General features: G+C 41.2%; 1 protein-coding gene across 2 annotated transcripts in view; it reads right to left on the bottom strand.

The window, feature by feature from the left end:
• zfhx3b (zinc finger homeobox 3b) overlaps positions 1-20975 on the bottom strand; it is a 344549-nt gene that overhangs the window by 45024 nt on the left and 278550 nt on the right. For both annotated transcript variants that reach the window (XM_044349187.1, XM_044349196.1), the window contains one exon: positions 16024-16255. In XM_044349187.1, the coding sequence (XP_044205122.1) occupies positions 16024-16255 (232 nt within the window). The remainder of the gene's footprint in view (positions 1-16023; positions 16256-20975) is intronic.

The raw sequence follows: 20975 nt of genomic DNA, 5'->3' as shown, positions 1-20975 counted from the left end.
TCAGAGTGGCTGCTGGTGACAGCCCTCATCTTCCTCATCTCTTCCCCACCATGGCATGACAGCAATCCACTCTGACCATGGAGCTCACTGCTGTGCAACAGGAAAATCTGTGCACCACTAAACCTGCTATTCGTCTATAGAGCAGAGCGTACAAAAGAGTGCACTGAAGACTGCAAGAGCACAGAACATAAGACTTTTCCCCTCAGTGACATTAGTAGTTGTGTGTATGTGAAGCTAAGCCACAGATGGTGAATAGAAAACAAGATCTAAATTATCGTTATTTGAATCTCTACTTTGTCAAGCAAAAAGTCTTGAAAAAAACATTTAGTCGTTTTAGTAAATGTAGTACTTTCTAATGGCAATAAAGTGTGTTGTGCATGAAGGACCCATGGACCCACACCAAAGAAAATACCAGCCACCATTACTAATGTGTGGACAACACTGACTGTAGCACACTGTCCTCTGCCTGGTGAGTTCATATAGTACAAAGAAGCCATGAATTGCCTCATTTTTGAGCTGAAGTGCTGCCTTGATACCACTAATGATGTTCATATGTTAATGAATGCAGATTTTATTAATGCAGTGCAGATCATATTGGCAATGTGAAAATCTATTATTTTTGACTCTGTAATGTTATGAACAGCACAGAGAAATCCATATTCTCCATGGGAAGTGAAATTTAGGGAGGTGTATTGAAATCATAAGCCACCTCAGGTGTGTATTACAAAGGGAGAAGCTTCTTAATACCCACAGTTTCCTTCAGTTCACTTTGTGACTGTTCTATTGGTAAATTTCCTTTGGACACAGTGTGCATTTCTGAATGTGCCAGTGAAAAGTTAACAGGAGAAGTACATTTTTGATTAAGTACACTAGTAAATGACTGACTGTGTTAAGTATGACCGTCTCAGTATTCAGACAGCGGCATTATTAACAATCTACCCCCAGGGTAATTGTTTTTACTATGTGAAAACAAACCCTAAAGACATAAGGAGGAGCTGTGGACAAAGGGTTGCGGCACCAGCCCCCTCTGCCCCTCTGGCCCGCCCTCTCTGACCCCCCCCACCCACCTCCCAGGCTTCTGGTTGCCCTTCCACCCCCCGGCTGTGTGTGAAAGTCCAGCTGGCGCACTGACAGCCTCGACACCTCAGCCAAACATGGCTGCATTACAGGCCCCATATTGTTTATGATATGGAGCCTGCCATTAATTTGCATTCTTTAGTGGCAAACACACACACATACACACTTACCATCCGATAAGGAGAAACATGTTTTTGCGTTAATTTATATGATACAATGTCACCCTCCCCAACCCCAGACACACCAACAACACACACGCACTCACACTTATAAATTGCAGTCACATCCCCCTGCTAGAAGGGGATGATAATTGCGGACGGCCAATAAATTACTGCTGCCTCCACATCAATTATAAGCATCACGTCTGGCAATGAGGAAAATGAGATCTTGTGACAAATTTCATGAGGCTTGGCTGCCCAGCAGCCTTTCTTAACATGCTACAGATAGCAATCCCTTATCTAGCCTCTGTAATGGGGAGCTACGGATAGAGAGATGGAGCTGCAGCCATTTAATTAAAAAGCTGGGGGTAGGGGGTGGAGAGGTGTAATTCACTGAAAAGGCACAGGAAGGAGACAAAGCCTTTGTCTCCAATACATATTTTGCTCAATATTGTCACTCATCAGAGGCCAAACTTGTATCTCCTGTGACAGCAATTCTGGAGATTTTTTCCATCTTTGTTCTCATCTCTCCACTATTTTCTTCTCTGTTTCTCTCCCTCTTCTTTCCTTGTTTTTTATATTTCCCAGGAGTCCACTGTTTTCTCTACTGGGACAGCTCCAGCGTTTTTTACGAATGACTGCGGTGGACAGACAGTGGCACTGAATGAAATGGCCCCTGCACCTAATTGTATTCCCACCTGGGGAAGGCAGGCAAGGGCGGAGGCTTCAAGAGCACAGCAATGAGGATTTATGGCAGATGAGGAGACGGCAAAATAAAACACCAAAAGGGATGGCTCTTAAATCTCATTCCCAGTGCAATATTCATTGTAGTTGCAATCGGGTGTGCTGATAGAGCATTGAAAAAACGACTGCTGTGTTCAAATTATGGCTGTACTCTCTACTAATATTTAACATCATTAGAAAATCATTAGAAAACCATCATAAAACCTGGGATTATGACCAGAGCATTAAACACAATGATTATTCAGTGTGTTCCTTCTCCGCTTTGCCTTGGAAATGAGATTTGCTCTACTGCGGCTATGTAGGGGAAAAGTAAGAATATTTTTCATAATTACTGTAACATTTGAAAAACATTGGCTTGCATGAATTACTATACCATTATGCGGTTGTGTTTGTCTGCCCAAAAGCGAAGTTTTCAATGAGGCTTTGCATGGGATATCATTAATGCATTTTCATGGGGGCATCAGCAGGAATAATGGCAATATTTTAATAAACTTTTACCTCACAAATCTTTACCAGTCATGAACGTAGGAGAGAAACTCTGATTAATAGCAAAGATAAAAAGAAATGTCACAAAAAAATATTCATTTTGTTGCATTTGGCTGCATCATCACTTCCATAACAGACTGCAGTAGGCTCTGTCAAAGGTGATTGGACATGAGAGGGACAGTAACTGCTATGCTGTGGTTAAGCCACAAACCAGTGCAATAACGGATATTAACTTAAGAAAAATGCCAGTAACACTTTAAGTCCCCCCATTTAGCATTTATCAGCAGTGTACAAACATTTCATAAATGGTTTATACAACATACTATAGTGCAGCTGTTTGCAGATAAAGGGTTTATTAATTATTTGTCAGCAAGTATAACTCCTCCTCTGGGCACTCATAAGTGGAGGCTGGTGTATAAACAGATAATGAATGAAAATATAGTAAAACACAGTTTCAATAACATAAAATATGTCTTCATAGGACAAGTCAAAATTGCTGACAAAGACTGAATAAACATTTAAAAATGTCCTTATACTATATCTGCTTATAACCACATTATAGTGTGTATGACAACATCATAGTGTGTTATAATCTATTTATTAAATATTTGCATATTGCTTATAAATGCTTAATAAGGGGACTTAAAGTGCTACCAAAATTTCAATGAATACAAACATACCAAATCTGTTTTTTCAGACAGCAAATAAGAGTGCATATGTTCTACTGTACTCTGATGTACTACTGTACTTGAAGAAAAGGAGGGCCAGTAGTGTCAGAGTTGAGTCTTTACTTTTTGGGATTTCTCGGCAGCCCCATTATCAAGAGCAGCCATCAGCACAAAGATAAAAGATCCTAATGGAGCTGGCCCTGGTGGAGATGAAAGGTGCAGAGATGGCACACTGTTATGAATCTCTAATGCAGCCCATGTTTCTAAGGTAATGACTGACTCTCAGGCCCCTTTCACAGCTTTCCTGCTTAGGGCTCAGGCGATAAAGGTCTCCTATTCCTTGTCACTAAGTAGTAAGGCAGCAACCCCATGACCCTTGCTCTCATTGGTTTTGAAAACCATACTGAAAAGATACATAGTTTTTAAAAAAAGCATATCTGTGTCTACTCTGTTTAATGGCTTAAAAAATCTGCTTAAAACAGTGGCAAGGATGAAAATAATACTCCTGGTCATCGCTTAATTTAACTTATGGTCCATTGCCACCCCTCAAATACTGTAAATAATTGTCACTATGATGTAATAAGAAGTGGCAGATAGCATAATTCTGGTGAATTCTTACTTTCCTAGAATTGCACAGACAAGACAATAAATCTTTTTCTTACTTTCAACTGCTGAAGTATGCTTGTTCTACAGTAGGTGAAGACTGTGAACAACATAGTCTCTGTGGGTCAGGGTGAACAGAAGGCTAATGCAAGAGCAACTCCTTGTCAAGCTTTTCAGAGTAATTGAACTGACACTTATGAGAACCAATGTTCTTTTGAATGCATTACTTGGCAGATATTCTGGGTTTTGTCCCTTAAACTTTGCCAGCAAAAAATGATGCCCTTTGAACAACGGGGGGAGGTGAAAATACATAGTAAGAGAAAGAGCAAGTCTTCTCTCCAGTCCCTTTCACAGAAACTAATGGATTGTGAGCACTTAATGCATTAATCAATCAATATCTCTCACTGTACATCAACAACGCGACCAAGTTATGAATGACCTTTGTAACAAAAAAAGGACACTTTAATGCACACAAGATTGCTCCTAGGTTAGTAACTTGGGCCCGGTTTTTATCACGCATGATTACACCTTCACATGGCAGAGGGCCATTAACAGTGCACTAAATATACTGAGGTTAGTCGTTATACAATTTGCACATGGATTTGCTGGAGGTAGTGCAAGACTGTAACCTACAGTGGGTTCTATTGTAGAGAGGCCTTATTTAATCACCTGCTACCAACTGTTTATTGTAGCATATTCTTCAAGAAATGAAATTAGAAATATTCAATAAGGGTTAACATCCACTTTCTACATCATATCGAGACCACCAAATGTATTTTACCTCTTCTGCATTATAATCCACTATAAGTAGCAGGCTTGGTCACCAAGCAACATGAGAATTGCTTTGGCTTCCTCTGAGAAGACATCATGAAAGGTAAGTGCTCTTCTTTGTAGAATGGCTCAAGCACTAATTTAAAGATGGTCCCTATCTCTAGATAAAAGAACATGAAAAAAATGCTCTCATTTGAGAGGAATCATTATAAGTACTGGGGTATACTCCGATGGTTGCCCATTGAAAGTCATTTTCAGTGTTACTCCACTGTTAAGGTCTATTGAATAATCAAGAGTCAGTCAGATTTGCAGCTGTTTTGCATTGCTGATAGTGATTCATGGCAAGAAAAATAACTTAAAAACATGCATTGTCTTATTGTTTTATGATGCTAGAAAATACAATTATTTCCATGACTACAAATCTATTCATTGTATTTTCAAGACCTCGTGGCAAGACCAATCCATTCTAATAATTTATCATTGAATGATTAGCTTCTTTAAAACTGATAACCAGAAAATATAATGATTCTCTTATCAGGGCAGAAGTGGATGACAAACAAAGCAGAAAAAGGTGCCTTTCTTTCATTATCTTTATCTTTTTAATAGTATGGATAAGGAAGCATCACAGGCATGATTGAGGATGATGATGATGGTGATTGTTGGGGTAATACAGGATAGGAAGAGGCGAGGTTGAGGTGGTCATGATGGGGGGCATGTTTCTGAGTCCCTTCCTCAGCACTGGTGGAGCGTGGAAGTGAAGAGTGGAGACAGAGTGGAACGGACAGGAGCTGACTGCAGAGAGCCAGAGAAAAGAAGAGCCCAGAACAAGAGCACAAACTAATGCTATTGTGGTCAATGCACAATGGCTCTTGCAAAGTGACTGCAGAGGACCCTTAAACAAAGAAGGCATTGCCATTTGCTCTTCCCCACCCAATTAGATTCTTTTGCCCAGTTTAACATGACAAAAACGCAGCCCATTTTTCGTAATTCTGGCTGCCATACTGGCCCCTGTGCCACCTTAAATCTAGTCAGCCTCAGAGTGCTGGGCTGCCTGTTAGACTGACAACAACTTGTGACATGGACTCAAACACATCTACTGTGTTCTCCATTATACATCTCAGACACCAATATGTGCCCCATCTCACTTTTCCCAAGTGCTTGAAATATTCAACATATAAATGAGAGAAACTCATTTACAAAGCACCCCCAGTCATCAGGCAAAGTTAAGGTTCACCCTTCTCAGTTTTTACAGAATTTCACAGAAACATACCAGGATTCTTTTTTTTTTTTGAAAGGAACAGATCAATCCAGATTTTATGTCCCCATGCAACCAAAAGTTGATATGTTTCCTGCTGCAGGAAGACACTTTTCATTGTAGATTACGGTAAAAGAGGTCCTCTTGAGACAAGCACAGTTCAGAATGTGCTTCTCGTAATAGAAAATGGAGATAAAAATGAGGGAAAAAATGCAAATGATCATATGCCAGGAGTCCCTCAAAATTATAGTAAAAAAAAGAATTAAAAAAATAGTTTAACTACAATGTGTTTGCACTTCAAGTGTTATTTTTGTGATTCTGTTTCACCTGAGTATTTATATAATGGATTCTTAATAATAGATTTTTAATGTTTGTTTTTTTTTAATGCTAAATAAACACCAATAAATTATTAAATAAAGACTAAAAATAATGAGCCCTTTGCGGCGTACAACTATGTTTTAATAATCATCATTTGTAACAAAATGTTAAATGATGCATCAAGGCTAAACAAGATGTTGCTGTGATGGTGTTGTGAGGAAAAACTGTCATTAATGCTAGTTGTAGTCCATTTCATACATTGATAAATAACAAATTCCACACCATTATTCCTCTGTATATTTTTTAAACCATCCACACTGTATCCACTCCATCCACTGCTTAAAATAGCAATATTCAGCATGATGTAATTAGAGAACAATTTTATGTTCAATAAAATGAATATGTAACTGCTAAACATTTTACACTTGACACATGGTTTTCTCTCCTCACATACATGGGTTGGGTTTTCATTTGCCGCTTATAAGATTAACGACTCATCACCAACCTCTACTACAACATGCAACTAACAGCTAAGGGAAGCTCACTGAAATGGTTGTTGCTCTGTCGCATACTTTCAGATTACACACCTGAGTATTTCTGGACAAACATCAATATACTCCTTTCAAACTAGCAATTCAAGTCCATGTATATCATTACATTACAACTTAAAAAAACAAGTCCATCTGCCTCCTGAGTGGAAACTGGAAAATCTTTTTATAGCAGCACTTGGTCTTACATTGCAGACCAACTCAAAAGGGGACCGAAATTGCATATCCTTCCCTCTTGACTGTGCAGCGCAGCGCAGCTGAATCGACTTGATATGCTCTCCTGTATGCTTACTGAGCAAGTAGCATGAAAATTGACCTTTGCTTGCTTTCTAAACAGTGGATTATTCATCTTAATGCTTCAAATTGGTCAGGGTGGGTTTTTCTGCTGTTTCCAACATATTTGCCTTCTCTCTCATATTACTATACAGTACGTTTGCAAATCTGGTTTTAAATGAAAAGAATATTAAGGGATTCACAAATGAACATGCTATGAAATATAAAACACTAAAAAGGTATAACACACTTGTGAATTGCAACATGATTTAGAAATCATCATATAATGACTAAATATACAGTAGTTATTTTTGAAGGCAATGAGTAAAGCAACTGGAAATTCAGCAAACCAACTTGCACATGCTTTATTTCAAAAAGTCACCCATTGCTTATTATGTAAAAAAACAACTTTTTTTCTTCTACTGCAAGCAGAGGGCTACTTATGTACTGTGCTGTTTTCAGTTTTAGTAAAATGAACACTGTGACGTCTGTCAGCCAGGAATACACGTGTAAACTTTTATTTCTTTATATCCATGTTTTTGTCACAGGATGCATGTGTCGCCAGACAGGCAGTTCTACTGTGAGCAAGTAGTTAAACAATATTGCTAGTACATAAAAAAAATCTGCTGTTGGTATTTGAGGGATTGATTATGGGTCCAAACCCCAGGGCTTTGGTCCAAATCATATTGTTTACTAAAAATATTTTTCCCTTCCTATAGACAAGGTGGAACTTGATCTCTTTAGTGTGCATTTACAAATAAATGCCTGGCATCTCATTTATGGCATCTTATTTATTTATACTTAAATATAATTCATAATTATGCTCATCCAAGCTCCTTTGCTCCAAATGCTCTGCGTGAAAAACATATCCACAGCCAACTAATAAAACAGTAGTCTCAGAACAGTGTTTCCAGCCAGACAAAGAGAGACTTTGAGAGATAGGCCATTCATTGGACCAGGAGGAACACCATAAATCTAACTCAGTCAAACAGTAAGAATGTCGAAGATTGTTACAAAACAAATACTATTTTGTCTTGGATTGTCACTAGGCAGGCGATTCCATCTGGTTAAACAGAGCCGGACTGTTGGCGCTCCCTCAAAATCTTGACTTCTTTTCTTTAACAAACAGTGCCTTCACAGGGGTCACTGCTGGCCAGTCAGCAGCCGCCACACAACAAGAGACAATGATGTGATGATGATACTCATCAACCACAGTGTTCTTTACAGCATTTCCCAGATCACCAGTCTCACCGGGCTTTAGGTTTACAAGTTAATTCTCTTGAACTAGGCAGACACAAGCCCCAGAGAATCTCTGTCTGCGGATGATACCCAGTTATCTACATAGGGGCCAATATGAGAGGGTGGGGGGCAGTATTTCTGAAAACTAGTGCAAAATATTTTCCAATATCTGTGGAAAGTTCCCTTTCATGTCGTACACTACCATCACTGACATACAGTAGAGCTTCCCACCCACTCATATTATCCTTTTGTGTTTTTCACTAAACTCATCCATTTCTCTTCATCCACCCTCCTCTCACCATCCTCAGGTGGTGTGTAGTGTACTGTCAGGCACAGCGTGAATCAATGACTGGTGCTCACACCCACAGGTAAAGGTTAGAAAGGTTCACTATTGAATTATTTCTGTACTTCTCTCATTGCTGCCATCTGCCTGGCTGCTTTTAGTTGATGTGGTTGAGGTACTGCAGGGGACTCTTTTTGCTAATGCATTCAAAACATGGACGCATGTGTGTGCTTCGTGCGTGTCCACGCATGAGCATGCTGTACTGCATTATTTTGTTTTGTTTTTAAGGATGTTTTCTTCAAATGTAACTAATATAAATTTGCAAATTAAGCAACATACACACGCATGTACTTACACACACTCTGTTCACTACTCATGCCTATCTATCAGAGTGGATAATGAATCACAACATCTGTGCTTTCAGCCAGTCTTTGTTTCATCTGCCCTCATTCTAATGGAGCCTTCAAAGTGTGAGGGCAACATGCTACTGGATAGGGCATCCTTCATTCTCTGGTTTTGTTTTGCTGTCAGCGAGGCCGATCGTCTCTGCTGGACCCAGGGGTGAACTCATCCATAGCACAGATCATGCTCTTTGATCCTCCAGCTCTCTCGGGTGTGGGGAGGCAAGGGGGGGGGCACAAACAGTCTTATTAAAAATGGCTAAATAAAACTTTCCTAGCCTCCACTCAATAGTTCCCAAACTTTACCCCCGCTTCTTTTGAATCCTCTGATGCTGCCTATGGTCAAATTGAGCTGCCTAATTCTGACAGCGAGCAGCACTGTTCACCCAATACCAAAACATAGTAACAAATGAAGCAATCTAAGTGTTTAACAATTTATTGGTTCTAGTTCTTAAACTACCTGGCATACACTTGCACTACAATCAATATCATAGATGAGAACGTGCTGGGTGTAAGATGATAATGTAAGCCTTAGGGGGAAGTTCAACTAAGTATTGTGTAGAAAACTTATGAGAAAATAAAATATCAAAACTACTATGTATTAACAGTAAAAAAAGAGAGAGAGAATGTATCTGCACTGTTTTGCAGTGCATTTATGCGTATAAAATGTGCTGCCTATGCATTTTTTGACAAGGATAATCAACCAAAGTGGGTGTGTTGGTTGTGTGACACTCACAACTGGCTCTTTGTGATTATAATTATAATATTATAATAATCGTTGACAAAACCTGCATCATATTCTCTAACAAGAAAAGTAAGCCACTTGTATAGGACACTCACATATGACTGCACTAAAAATAAAATGTTGAATATGAAAACAAAACATTCTGCATTAATGAATCAGCCCTATGCTCTATCAAACACATTTCATTTAAAATCAGTCACTATCTCATGTCTCTCTGTCTAAAATGGACTTGTTTCTCCTTCACCTCATGTACCTGTATGACAGTGACGTGCAGGCTGCTATAATTAAACCCATCACAACCATTATGTCTTTGTCACCTAATCTATTCTCTCTTCCATTGTCTGTATCTGTCTGTCTGACCACAGACTTCCCGCCCTCAGCCCTGACTGGCAGCCCCTGTGGAGGCTGTGGTCACTCCGTATGAGTGACATGAGGGGCAGCAGGGCTACTGCATTACCTCCCTCCCCTCCCTCTGAGCTCCCTCCTGATCCTGCAATCCGGCACCTCACACCACCGATCACCACCTCTGCTCCAATATCCAGCAGCAAAGCCTCTAGGCCTGAAAATAGAACTCATTAACACGTTTAGTAAGTACAAATGAGATGACTGTCTCCTGATGGACTGTCTATCTTTTGGATCAGCTTTCAAGGAGAGTGTCTGGTAATGACAAGAGAGAGGGAAACCAATATTATAATGTGCTGCCAGTCTCCTCTGAAAATGGGCTTGATGACAGAGAGAGCCTCTCGCACCCACACACGGCCTGATTCTCAGTGTGGACACCTATGTGTGTGCTCATTTATGGGTATGCGAGTTTGCAAAATAAAATCTGGCACATATTTACACCCACATGGCATAAATGACAGTGAAATCACACACACAGGGCATAAAACATACGGAGCACACACAAGGTGAAAACAACATGAGCAAATCTACCCAAGTACAACTACTGCATTCAAAGGTTCATGTCCTATTTTTAAAGAGGCTGTTACTTTTTCAGCATGACTCGATTTGTCCTCATTGAACTGATCACTTTTCTGATCAACTCTGTCTTTTAATCTATAGACACCTGTTTTTGACATTTATGCTCCCTCTGTTCTCCTTTAGGCCAGAAATGTTGGGCAGGCTGGCAGACGAGGAAACAAACTTTACCCACCATCCAGCCCAAGGGGCTAAGCTAGCCAGTATTTACAGAACGATGGTTCAGTCAGGAGAGGTAGTAAAAATCTGAACACAAGACATTTTCATTCACAGCCTATCCCAGAATAGAGTGGTGGCTTTCTGGTCAATTTGCTATCACAGGATGAGCCAGCAGAGGAATCCAAACCAAGCCTGTCCATAAAGCAGTGGGTACAGGGAAGAAAAGACTTGCTTGTGTTAGTTAGAGCAGCAGGGTCATATGAATGCTGATACACAACTGGAAAATATATAAAGCCATCATTTTGGCTTTTTAATAAACGTCTGGTCTTTTGTAATATTTTCAAAATGAAAAGTAATGTATTTATGAATTTCCTGGCACGTTCTGCGGACAGCAAACAATTTCCTATGCTGCCTAGATGCCCTTCGGACAGGGATTAGAAGGCAGGCGACTGACGGAGGCCTGACTGAGCTGCAGGCCCTCTGGGGCCCTACTCATCCAGGCCCGCACAGTCCTCATCCTCATATCCACTCTGCATCACCAGGGCAATAACAGCCTTTATTAAAAGCGCATTGCAGCAGTGTCTGTCTATACAACTTACTTTCAGATTGGCCATAATGTGGCATGTAGAAGGGGTCTGGTGGTTAGGGGCTACAATATCCTGTTTCTGGAAAGGTTTACTTTGCATTTTAACAGACATGAATAAAGGAGGACATTCCAGAAATGGCTGCCGTCTGTTTTGCTCTTGTCCGTGGGGAGAAAAAGTTCAGACTATGGCCCTTGCATGCCATCAGAGCGTGGCCTGGCTCACCTCTGATTTTACCTGGCTTTTACAGCTTTAGCCTAGCCACTGGACATACACATAGCTTAAGTATGATAGCAGGGGAGAGTCAGACCCTGTTAATATGCCACATGAAAGTGGTTAAAAGCAGAGAATGAGACAAAAGGTTGAAGGCATGGTTCAATATAGTGCATTGTACATTTGGTAAAACCATTTTAACAAACTGGATGTTGACACATCCTGTCTGCCATCATTGAAAACATGTGAGCTTCAAGGTGTTGAGTAAACTCTAAACTATGAGTGACTTTTCTGCATTTGCTTAATTAGTGTATTTTTCCATGTCACAACCCATTCTGCATGAGTATCTCAAGAATTATGCATGAGGCACAGAGGGAGAGGGAGGCATGTGGGGAGGGAAGAGAAATGCCTCTGTTGTCAGGACAGGCCTTGCTATTAGGTGTGTGACCCTGAAAGCGCACCCCTTTTAGCAAAACAAGCAATGGATCTCATTTTGGATACCACTATTATGCAGTAATTTGTATGCATCCTTTCGTCTCATTTCCATTTAATAATGCACACAGCTCCCCTGCCCACTTTCTCAAACTGGTCATTAAAAGTAACGCTGATCTAAACTGGAGGCTTAAGTTCCACTTACAAGCTCTTGGCGGTGTGGTGGATGAAACAACTGCAGAGTCAAAGTAAGATAACCCCCCCCCACCCCCACCGCCCCCCACCCCTCCCACCTCACCCCAAACCAGTCTTCTCCCTTCAATACCCAGGCCTCTATGTCTACACAGACGAAAGACAATGACTGGTGGCTGCCCAGGCGGCCCCAGCCCCAGCCTTCTTCTTCCCAGCCTCCTAGGCTCACAGACAGGGATTTCCTCCTGCGTTGAGAGCCAAGCCGTCACAGCCCAGCGATCAAGGGCCTGCCATCTGTGACTGAGGCAGATTTACAGCAGGAGCTAATCCACACTGTCAGCCTCCATCTTTGCTTCCTCCATACACATACATATAAATACCCACACGTATGCCGCCACTGAAAAATACAAATATTTTACAAACCCTTATGAAATGTTCCCTTCTGAATTTCTCTCTTTTTCTCTCTATTTCTCATATGCACATACACACACACACACACACACATACACACACAACAAAGCAAATATGTCTTGCAAGAGGGCATCCACCCTTCAGTGCAATTTAGCTTTGCCCTTTTTAAAAGCATGATCTCATTCTGTTCTATGCTCAAAAAATAACTTAAGTCGATTAAATGTTAAGAAATGAGAAACCTCAATGTGTCATTGAGCTATATGCCCTGGTGAACATCGCTCATATGAAATAGGGTCATCATATGCTCAAGTGTCACACTAGCTCTCACACACAAGTTCCCTAAACTCGTTTCCCCCCACTTCCTTCACGTCCCTTCCCCATTGTTTCCTCTTATTCTCCATATCTCTGTGCTCTCTCACACACATACCCATGCAACCATGCATCATGATCCTTTCTGTTGACAGTTGTCAGCACTCACCATTAACCCCTACACCTGACATCAACATGACACTAGGTTTTAACTTTTGTCTACAACCTCTAAACCTAAAATAAATCTTGTCCTCGTGCCATTAAGCCGACTGTCCTCACAAATGAACACATAGGGGGAATTTCAACATTTCCCCCTGCCTTTCCTTATGTATTTTTTTATATATATCCGGTAATGAACGGATATCCTTAAAACAGTGCAGAGAGTTCATTGGTTCAAGTCAGTGCTGGGCTTTAGTCAGTGATCTCTGCACACAGGCCAGCTGTGTGGGGCTGGGGTCCCTCTGAGGCCTCCTTTGTTTCCCCCCCATAGATAAAGGGTTAAAGAAGACAAATGGAGGCGGAGCCACACAGCAACATGCCTAAGCAGCACATTTTCAGTATGAGCAAGAGTTAAAACAATGCCAGCCTTTTATTCCTGCGTTAGTCTAATTGGAAAGAAACTTAATTTCTGCTGTCCTTGCTCTCCTCCTCAGACATCCAGCCCACAGAAGATATGTAGCGTCAAATCCCTCTAGTCTGTTTTTGCTGCATCCTCATAAGATAAAATATAAAACACACCAGATCACATGTGAACTACCCTAATTTCATACCTGTCATAGAAAAGTATCGGTTGACTTCACATGGCTCAAAGACGTTATTGTGTAAAATAGAGAAGTGAAGGAGATTTTTTTTTAAGTAGCTTGACAGTAAGAATTATGTCATGCTACCATTTCTACCACCTCTCTGTATAATGTTGTCTTTAATGATAGTTGTGAGCTTTTTTTGGGAGGAAGTGGGGGTGGGGGGCAGGCAGCATATGTGTTGGGAAAAAATCCCAGGCAGGCTACAAGCCCAGCACCTAACACAAGCAGAGAACCACTCACAGGATCACAGCACAGCAGCAGGCGAGGGAATTACTGTCTAGGTGACCCAGAAATCCAGGGGCAACTTTGTTTTAACAAGCCAGGGAACGTTCCACCACTTTAGCAACTATGCCTCAACCACAAAAAAGAACCATGTGCCACAGAAGAGCTAGCGGAGAGGAAATTAAATATTACACTAGGAGGGAATGGTTCAGCCCTAGTGCAGGGGTGGGGCTATGAAGTGGACTGAGGCAGTTTATGATGCTGGAACAAGGCATTTGGGGTGTGAAATGGCACTGCAGAAGTGAGGTTTTAGAGTCAGCAATTTTAGTCGAGTTAATGATTATAGACGAAGAGGTATGATTGTTATTGGGATAATTTGATCAAGATGCTTAGTCTTTTTTTTTTTTAAACACTTAATTTTTTTCCTAATAAATAATTATGGTCATATTTACTATATTTGTTTTAACAATGATCACCTGTCTGCAGCTTGGTGTAAAAGAACAATGAATTTTCTTTATCCATGTCATAAGGCATATAATTATATGAGATGCAGCAGCTCTGCAAATTGCAAGGGAAAGGCAATAACAGCAATCCCAATAGTCACATGCCATCATTAAAACACACAATCACACTATTAAAACATGAACTCTAAGTTAAAGTTCAGTTCTATTCTAATTTTATATTTTGTTAGATATGGTGCTCTGTTGGAATAAATGAGCTTTATAGTAATTTGATGAAGCTCTGCAGGGGAGTTATGTCTGTCTGCATGTGTGTGCATGTCCACTGACACATACAGCCTCACTACAGAGGCCCATTACTTAACCTAAGGCTTGCATCCCCTCTCCCTGGTGCAAAAATGGGCATCTAGCACATCAAAGTTTAAACCAGAAAAAAGAGATGGATAAACACATCTGCTGAGAAAAAGAGAGAAAGAAACATGTATTTGCAAACAGCACAACTCCTCCTGTCTGAACCAAAAAAAGTAAATTCCCAACCCCCCAACCCTTTTAACCTAAATGGCCCTTCTTCTTGCCTTTGCATGTTCGCTTGTCCACTGTACTGTAGTCATTAACATATTTGGAGTGCAGCGAGCAGAAAGCTTAATTGTCCCTAATTGCTCTGCTAAATATGTTCTCTAATGATTTGCTTCAGATCTGTGACTGCCTTTTGCGCAATTTCCCGGCCGCTGGCTTCATTATCCCTGCCTCCTTGGAACAAAGCGTCTTCACAGGCTGGCCTTTTTTTTTCTCCCTACATAACACAGACAGCAAGTATGTGTGCGAGGGCAGTAATGGTTCCCTCTTGGAGGGATACACAATAGAGCCCCTTTGTCAGGGCACAGGAGTTAAAGTGATTAGAAAACCAAATCTCTGCTAAGAAAGAGTGTTAATTGACCACAGCTCACTCTTCCTAATCAGTCCATAATAAATGAGCAGTCTGGGCACTTTGTTTTAGTCATGCTACTGTTGTTGTAGCTGCGTCTGTTTTTTGGTGTTCTTGTTGTTGTTGCAGCTGCTGCTGTTGTTCGACTCCTCCTTCTCTGGCCTTAATGCTCTGTCTCAATATGTCTTTAATGGCTGAAGAGGACAGCTCCATAGTTCTCATTAACAGGGACCTCTGCATTGACTGGGGAAAGCAGGCTTTGCAGCAATATTTTGTGTAAATGATATGTGTGTAAAACACCTAAAATTATCAAAATACATCTGAAAAATAAAGTAACATTGTTGTAGTAAAAAAAATATTGTTAGAATTAAATACATTTTTCCTTTGAATGATGTCCTCTCTCCTCTATGTTTTTTAGAGTTTCATTTTGCTCTGTCAATGTAAAAATTACTTTGAGTCCAAAAATAGTAATGTACAGTTGAGTTTTATGTCTTGTGTATTTCAGTTATGGCTGAACCGCCTCTATCATCTTTTTTGAACCAAAACAGCAAAAAGTATGAAGAACATAAAACACTACTCAAAAAATATATATAAGAAAAATGACCAATTTTGAAAACTCAGGCATATAAAGTGTCTCAATGGAGCGAATGGATGTATGTTAATGTGTGCAAAGCAGACAGAGCGGCATAGGTAGAGATCATCAGCAAAAAGCAAAGACACACACACATAAGAAGACGCTAAAACAGGGCCACAGGGGCGAGTTCTGACCTGTGTCTGAAGAGGGGCATTTGCGAATGGTGAAGATGGAGCTGAGGTCCTCCTCCTCCTCTGGCAGACCTTTCTGCAAGCGCTGAAGCTTCCTGAGGCTCTCACTGCGCTGGTGCTTCATGGAGCGCACATGCTGGATCAGGTTGAGCTTGGCCTTGGTCGAGTAGTTACACAGCACACAATGGTAGTAGCAGGCATCACCCTCCACCGCGTTTTCGTGCTGCTGCAGGTGCTGTGGGAGGGGATGGAGAGAGAGAAAGAGAGAGGGAAAAAGAGAGAAAGAGGTTATTGTAGATGGCAGATAGCTGGCTAGGCACCACCGACTCACTTTCACTCACACAGTTGGCAAATGAACAAATCAATTCCCAATCACAGCCCTGTTGTTTAACATCCAGACCTCTTCCACTTCAGGACAACTGTTTGGACTGCGCACTTTGTCTGCGTGAGTGTCTGTATCAGTGGGCTAACAGGACAGGAGAGGCCTGGGAGGCACGCAAATCTCAGGAGCCCAAGGGTGGGCAGGAATCGCATCAGCCACCCTTCAGAAGCCGTGGGTCTGCAGCCTCACAGACAGAAGGGAGCATTGATCCCCTTCACTCAACAGAAGCCTCCCGTCTCTGAAAAGGAAACTCCAAACATCTGCCTGTTTCACGCATGGGATACTAAATATTGATCATGGTGAGTTAAATCCTCGCTCTCTCATAGAGAAAGCAAGGCAAACTCAGTTGGTGGAGAGGCAGGAGGGGGACTGAGTGCATTCTGAAAGAAACTGGAACATTCCGCAACAGGAGGACAACCTTCAGAGGACAGGAAATCAGCATCAGTATTGACCTGTCAACCCCAGCACTTCCTCTACGACTCAACAGCAGACCTAGTCCAGTCTTCAGCCCGCTCTCTGCAGTGTCACAACATGCCTAACACCCCGTAGTGACACCATACCACCACAACCTCTTGTCACACCACAGAGCCCCAGTCTAATTACCTCCTGCACAGCTCAATCAATGATGCAAGGCCAAGACAATATGGCTGGGCATGGTGTGAGCAACAGGGTTATTGACCATTATCCTAAAGCATCACACTGACTGTTTCTACATGTTTACAATAAAAGCCCCAGACTCGGTATGGCCACTTGTGTCATGCCTGTCATGTGCTGCTCCTATATCAAACTCTGGAGTCTTGCTGTGGATTTCTGTGGCTGCAATCAATGTCAGTCACCAAAAGTTTTCCTGTTGTTACTCTTTTTGTGGCCTTCATGTCCTCTGTGTGGCACATTTCTTTAGAATTGAACAGCATATTGTAATATGTTGTCCACACTTGTTTAATTAAGGCCTTAAAAAGACTGAAACACAATTGGAAAAGTGAATCAATGCTACAGGCATTAACACATGCAATTTCTAACCAGGTAAAATTCACTAATCAATATTTACCTGCATTGAGAATAACCTAATTACTCCCATCATTAACAGTGGTGACAGCTTTTAATTGTGATTAAAGTTGGGTTTACTCAGTTTTTATAGTCAGGTTTTATTACCAATTATTGCATTAAAAGAGTAAAAACCTCCCTGTGATCATTTACCTTATAAATCATCCACATACTCAGATAAAGTTTGAGAAAACTATGATTTATGAAGAAGAAACTGAACTGTCTGTTCTGTTCTGTACTGCATGGCTGGCTGGCTGGCATTGGAAACATTAGACATTTAACCACATTACATCTAAATCAGGTGTTGACAGGCTAGTGAAAAACAATCATAACAATATTATACCTCCCTAAAATGCTCTTGTCCCTTTCTCCTAATGTTTAATTTTCTGGCAATATTGTAATATTGCTATGAGGTTTTCTGAGCTATTGTATTTCATTCTGTTTAGTTTCATATTTCTCTCTTCTACACCTAAAATGTGCATTAAGACACCGCTTCCAGGAAAAGGAATAGGAGTTTTTTTCGCACCTCCTTTTTGTGAGCCCCACAGCTCGGTGTAATAGAGTTATTAGGTGATTGTAAAAGGCTCTGTGTCTCTGTGTGCCCTTCTTTCTCTCCTCGTTTTAAGCCATCCATGATGTCATGAATAGGTGTTGCTGGATATTGTGGGAGCCCTCCTCCTTCTCCTCCTTTTCCTCTGTGCACAAATATTGCATCAGAACTAAGGTAGAGAAACCTGAGAGACAGATTCAGTTATAGATAACACCAAATCCATCATGCTAACTGCTTTTAGTCATAGCAGATGTCTTGAATTAAAAAAAGAGAGTTCTTGCCGCAAATGACTCAAGGCTCCAAAAATCTACAAGAAGACAAGTTTAAAAAATGACAGCACCTGACTGAAACTTCAAAGCTAGTCTCAAGAGGTAGAAAAAAAAATCCTGGGAGTTTTATAGTTTCCCATAAAAAGCCCAGGGTTTATATAGGAGTAAACCTGAGACCGCCTGCCTCAGAATCGGCCATAATTCACTATAAACCTGACTGGCCAGGAAGATGGCCTCAACAGGGCCAAAACTGACTTGCCCCACCGCTTGTAGCTTTGTCTACTGTGTCAAACGGTTACACCTGTAAACCACCACTTTCACCATCTCTGCACTGGCCATGACCCAAGGCAGTTGGGGGCATTTCAGAGTCAGTGAACGAGGTAAGAGATCAAACCAATGAAGAGTGATCAGTGAGGTGGCCCCTGGCTCATTCAGTATTCCAGTGAGAACTGAGCCAAAATGACACCACAGTGCCAGAGAGAGCAGGGTATGCTCATGAGAACAACAACCTTCTGATCATCAGACACACAAACTTTCTCAAACATGGATTCTCATTGGATTCCCTTGGAAGACAGAGCGCAAACAGAGTATGGACACAGTACAGTCGCAGTCTAGCTCACACGCACATGCATATGTACACACTTTGAATGTGAAACATAATAATGCATGAGACAGGGCCTATGTCTGTTTCCTATGAACCTGCAGTGAAGCCCCTAGTTGATAAATCACCTCCAACTGGAGTGCAGGAATTTGGCGGCTTAATGAAAAAGTCATGTTGGGCTGGAAGGAGTTGGTCTGCCTGGCTCTGGGGTTTCTAAGCACCCTATCGAGGCCCCAACAGAGGGGGAGCTGTGGAGCATAATAGGGGGAAGCTGGCTGGATCAGAGGCATGGACTCAATACCGCTGAACTGTCTGGGAATTTACAGCAGCCATATAGGAGATTCAGCTGAGCAAGTGTGTGACAACAATTGGGTATGGGAGACATGCTTGTGTGCCTGTGAATGTACTGTATGTGTGGCCTGATCTTACAGATAAGATTACAAAGACACATGAATGATGTATTAAAATGTTGTAGTGTTTTAAAGAGAGAAAAGAGAGAAATTCCTGTCAAAATGTACTTACTTTGCTTATTATATCAACTGATTTTGTTTTCTTTAATTTGTGAGTTGTCAGTGTCCTTGGCAGCCCACTACTGTAAAAACTGAGGTTGGTTAGATGACCCGAAATGATACTTAACTATCTTTGTTGTTTTATAGATGTTAAGCGATGTTCTAAATTACATTTTAATGTGTTAAAACATATTCAATTTGATTTTTCCCTGAGGTCCTGTTCAAAGCTTTGTTTTATACTGTAGTGGTTTTCAAAGTTTAAAAATGTTATCACGGTTTATCAAGCCTCTCGCTTCCAATAGATCACCTTGTCTCTTTCTGTGGAGGCTGAAGCAGTGCTCGTTGCTTTTTCAGGTAAAGAGGGACAGGGGCGGTGTGGGCACCACCCCATCCTCTCTCTCACAACTCTACAGTGCACCTTGCCCTCTGAGTGGGCAATACGTGCCTGTATCAGTTTCACCACCCACCCAGAGCACTGCATACATCTACATTTCCATCCACTTAAATGCAAAGTAAAAGTGCACCTTTAACACAAAACAGTGTGGTTGCTGAGAGAGTCCAACTAACACAAGATGGAGGTGGGTATTACTGGAAGGGTGGAAGGGAGACAGAGAGCCAGTAATTCCAAAGAATGGCTCCCAATGGAGCTATATAAAACAGCATGTTCATGCAACAAACACATACAAAAGTATAGACAAAAAGAACATCAGAAATGTACACACACAAACATGCACGCATACTCATACACTATCACACACACAGCCAAATACCATTATGATCATACCCTAATTTCCACCATTAAATTTGGCAGTGCTGTTAATACAAAATTAATGCATTAAAACAGATGACTATCTGTGAGCTAAATAGCTATCAATTCTAAGAGAGCTGCTAAATTCCCTCTGTGAGAGAGCCAGTGAGTATCTGCCTGGATATTGCTTTGTAGTTGTCTCCCTGATTCTCTGCACTAAAAGCTGGTGTCTCTCTGTGTGTGTATGTGTGCGTGCACACACACACACACACACACACACACACACACACACACACACACACACACACACACACACACACACACACACACACACACACACACACACACACACGTACGCAATGGGAAGCTTACACAGGTTATAAAACTACAATTCACACCTGAAGCCATGCAATGCACTGCAATAGAGCAGACCAGTCTTTCAGAGAAGATTATATCCTCTGAAATCACAGAGGCAGAAGTCAGGTGTTCTCTATCAGCTGCGAAAAAATGTACAAACAAGTTCCAGACTTAAGACGTGTTAGAATAAGTCAAGCAGGACCTTTGTTATTCAAACACAGTGATGTCATGGCAGCAATTACTACCAATGAGGTAATTGTATTTCAATCTGAAAGGGGATAATATAATGTGCCTTTTGGGCTGAAAAACACACTCACGCCTCACTGTGTGACAACTGGCCATAGTATGTATGCACTGTACTGTACAATACAGTATTTTTTTACCATCCCATTGTATCTAAATTGCATCGAAAAGAATAGAATATCTGAAAAGGTAGTTGCCCAATTGCTGCCAAATTGTAAAGGTTATAAATAAGGATTAGGTTAAATTCAGAGA

This window comes from Thunnus albacares, chromosome 1 (genome assembly GCF_914725855.1).
Source record: "Thunnus albacares chromosome 1, fThuAlb1.1, whole genome shotgun sequence".
Classification (NCBI taxonomy): Eukaryota; Metazoa; Chordata; class Actinopteri; order Scombriformes; family Scombridae; genus Thunnus; species Thunnus albacares.
This window is presented reverse-complemented; position numbering and strand designations above follow the sequence as displayed.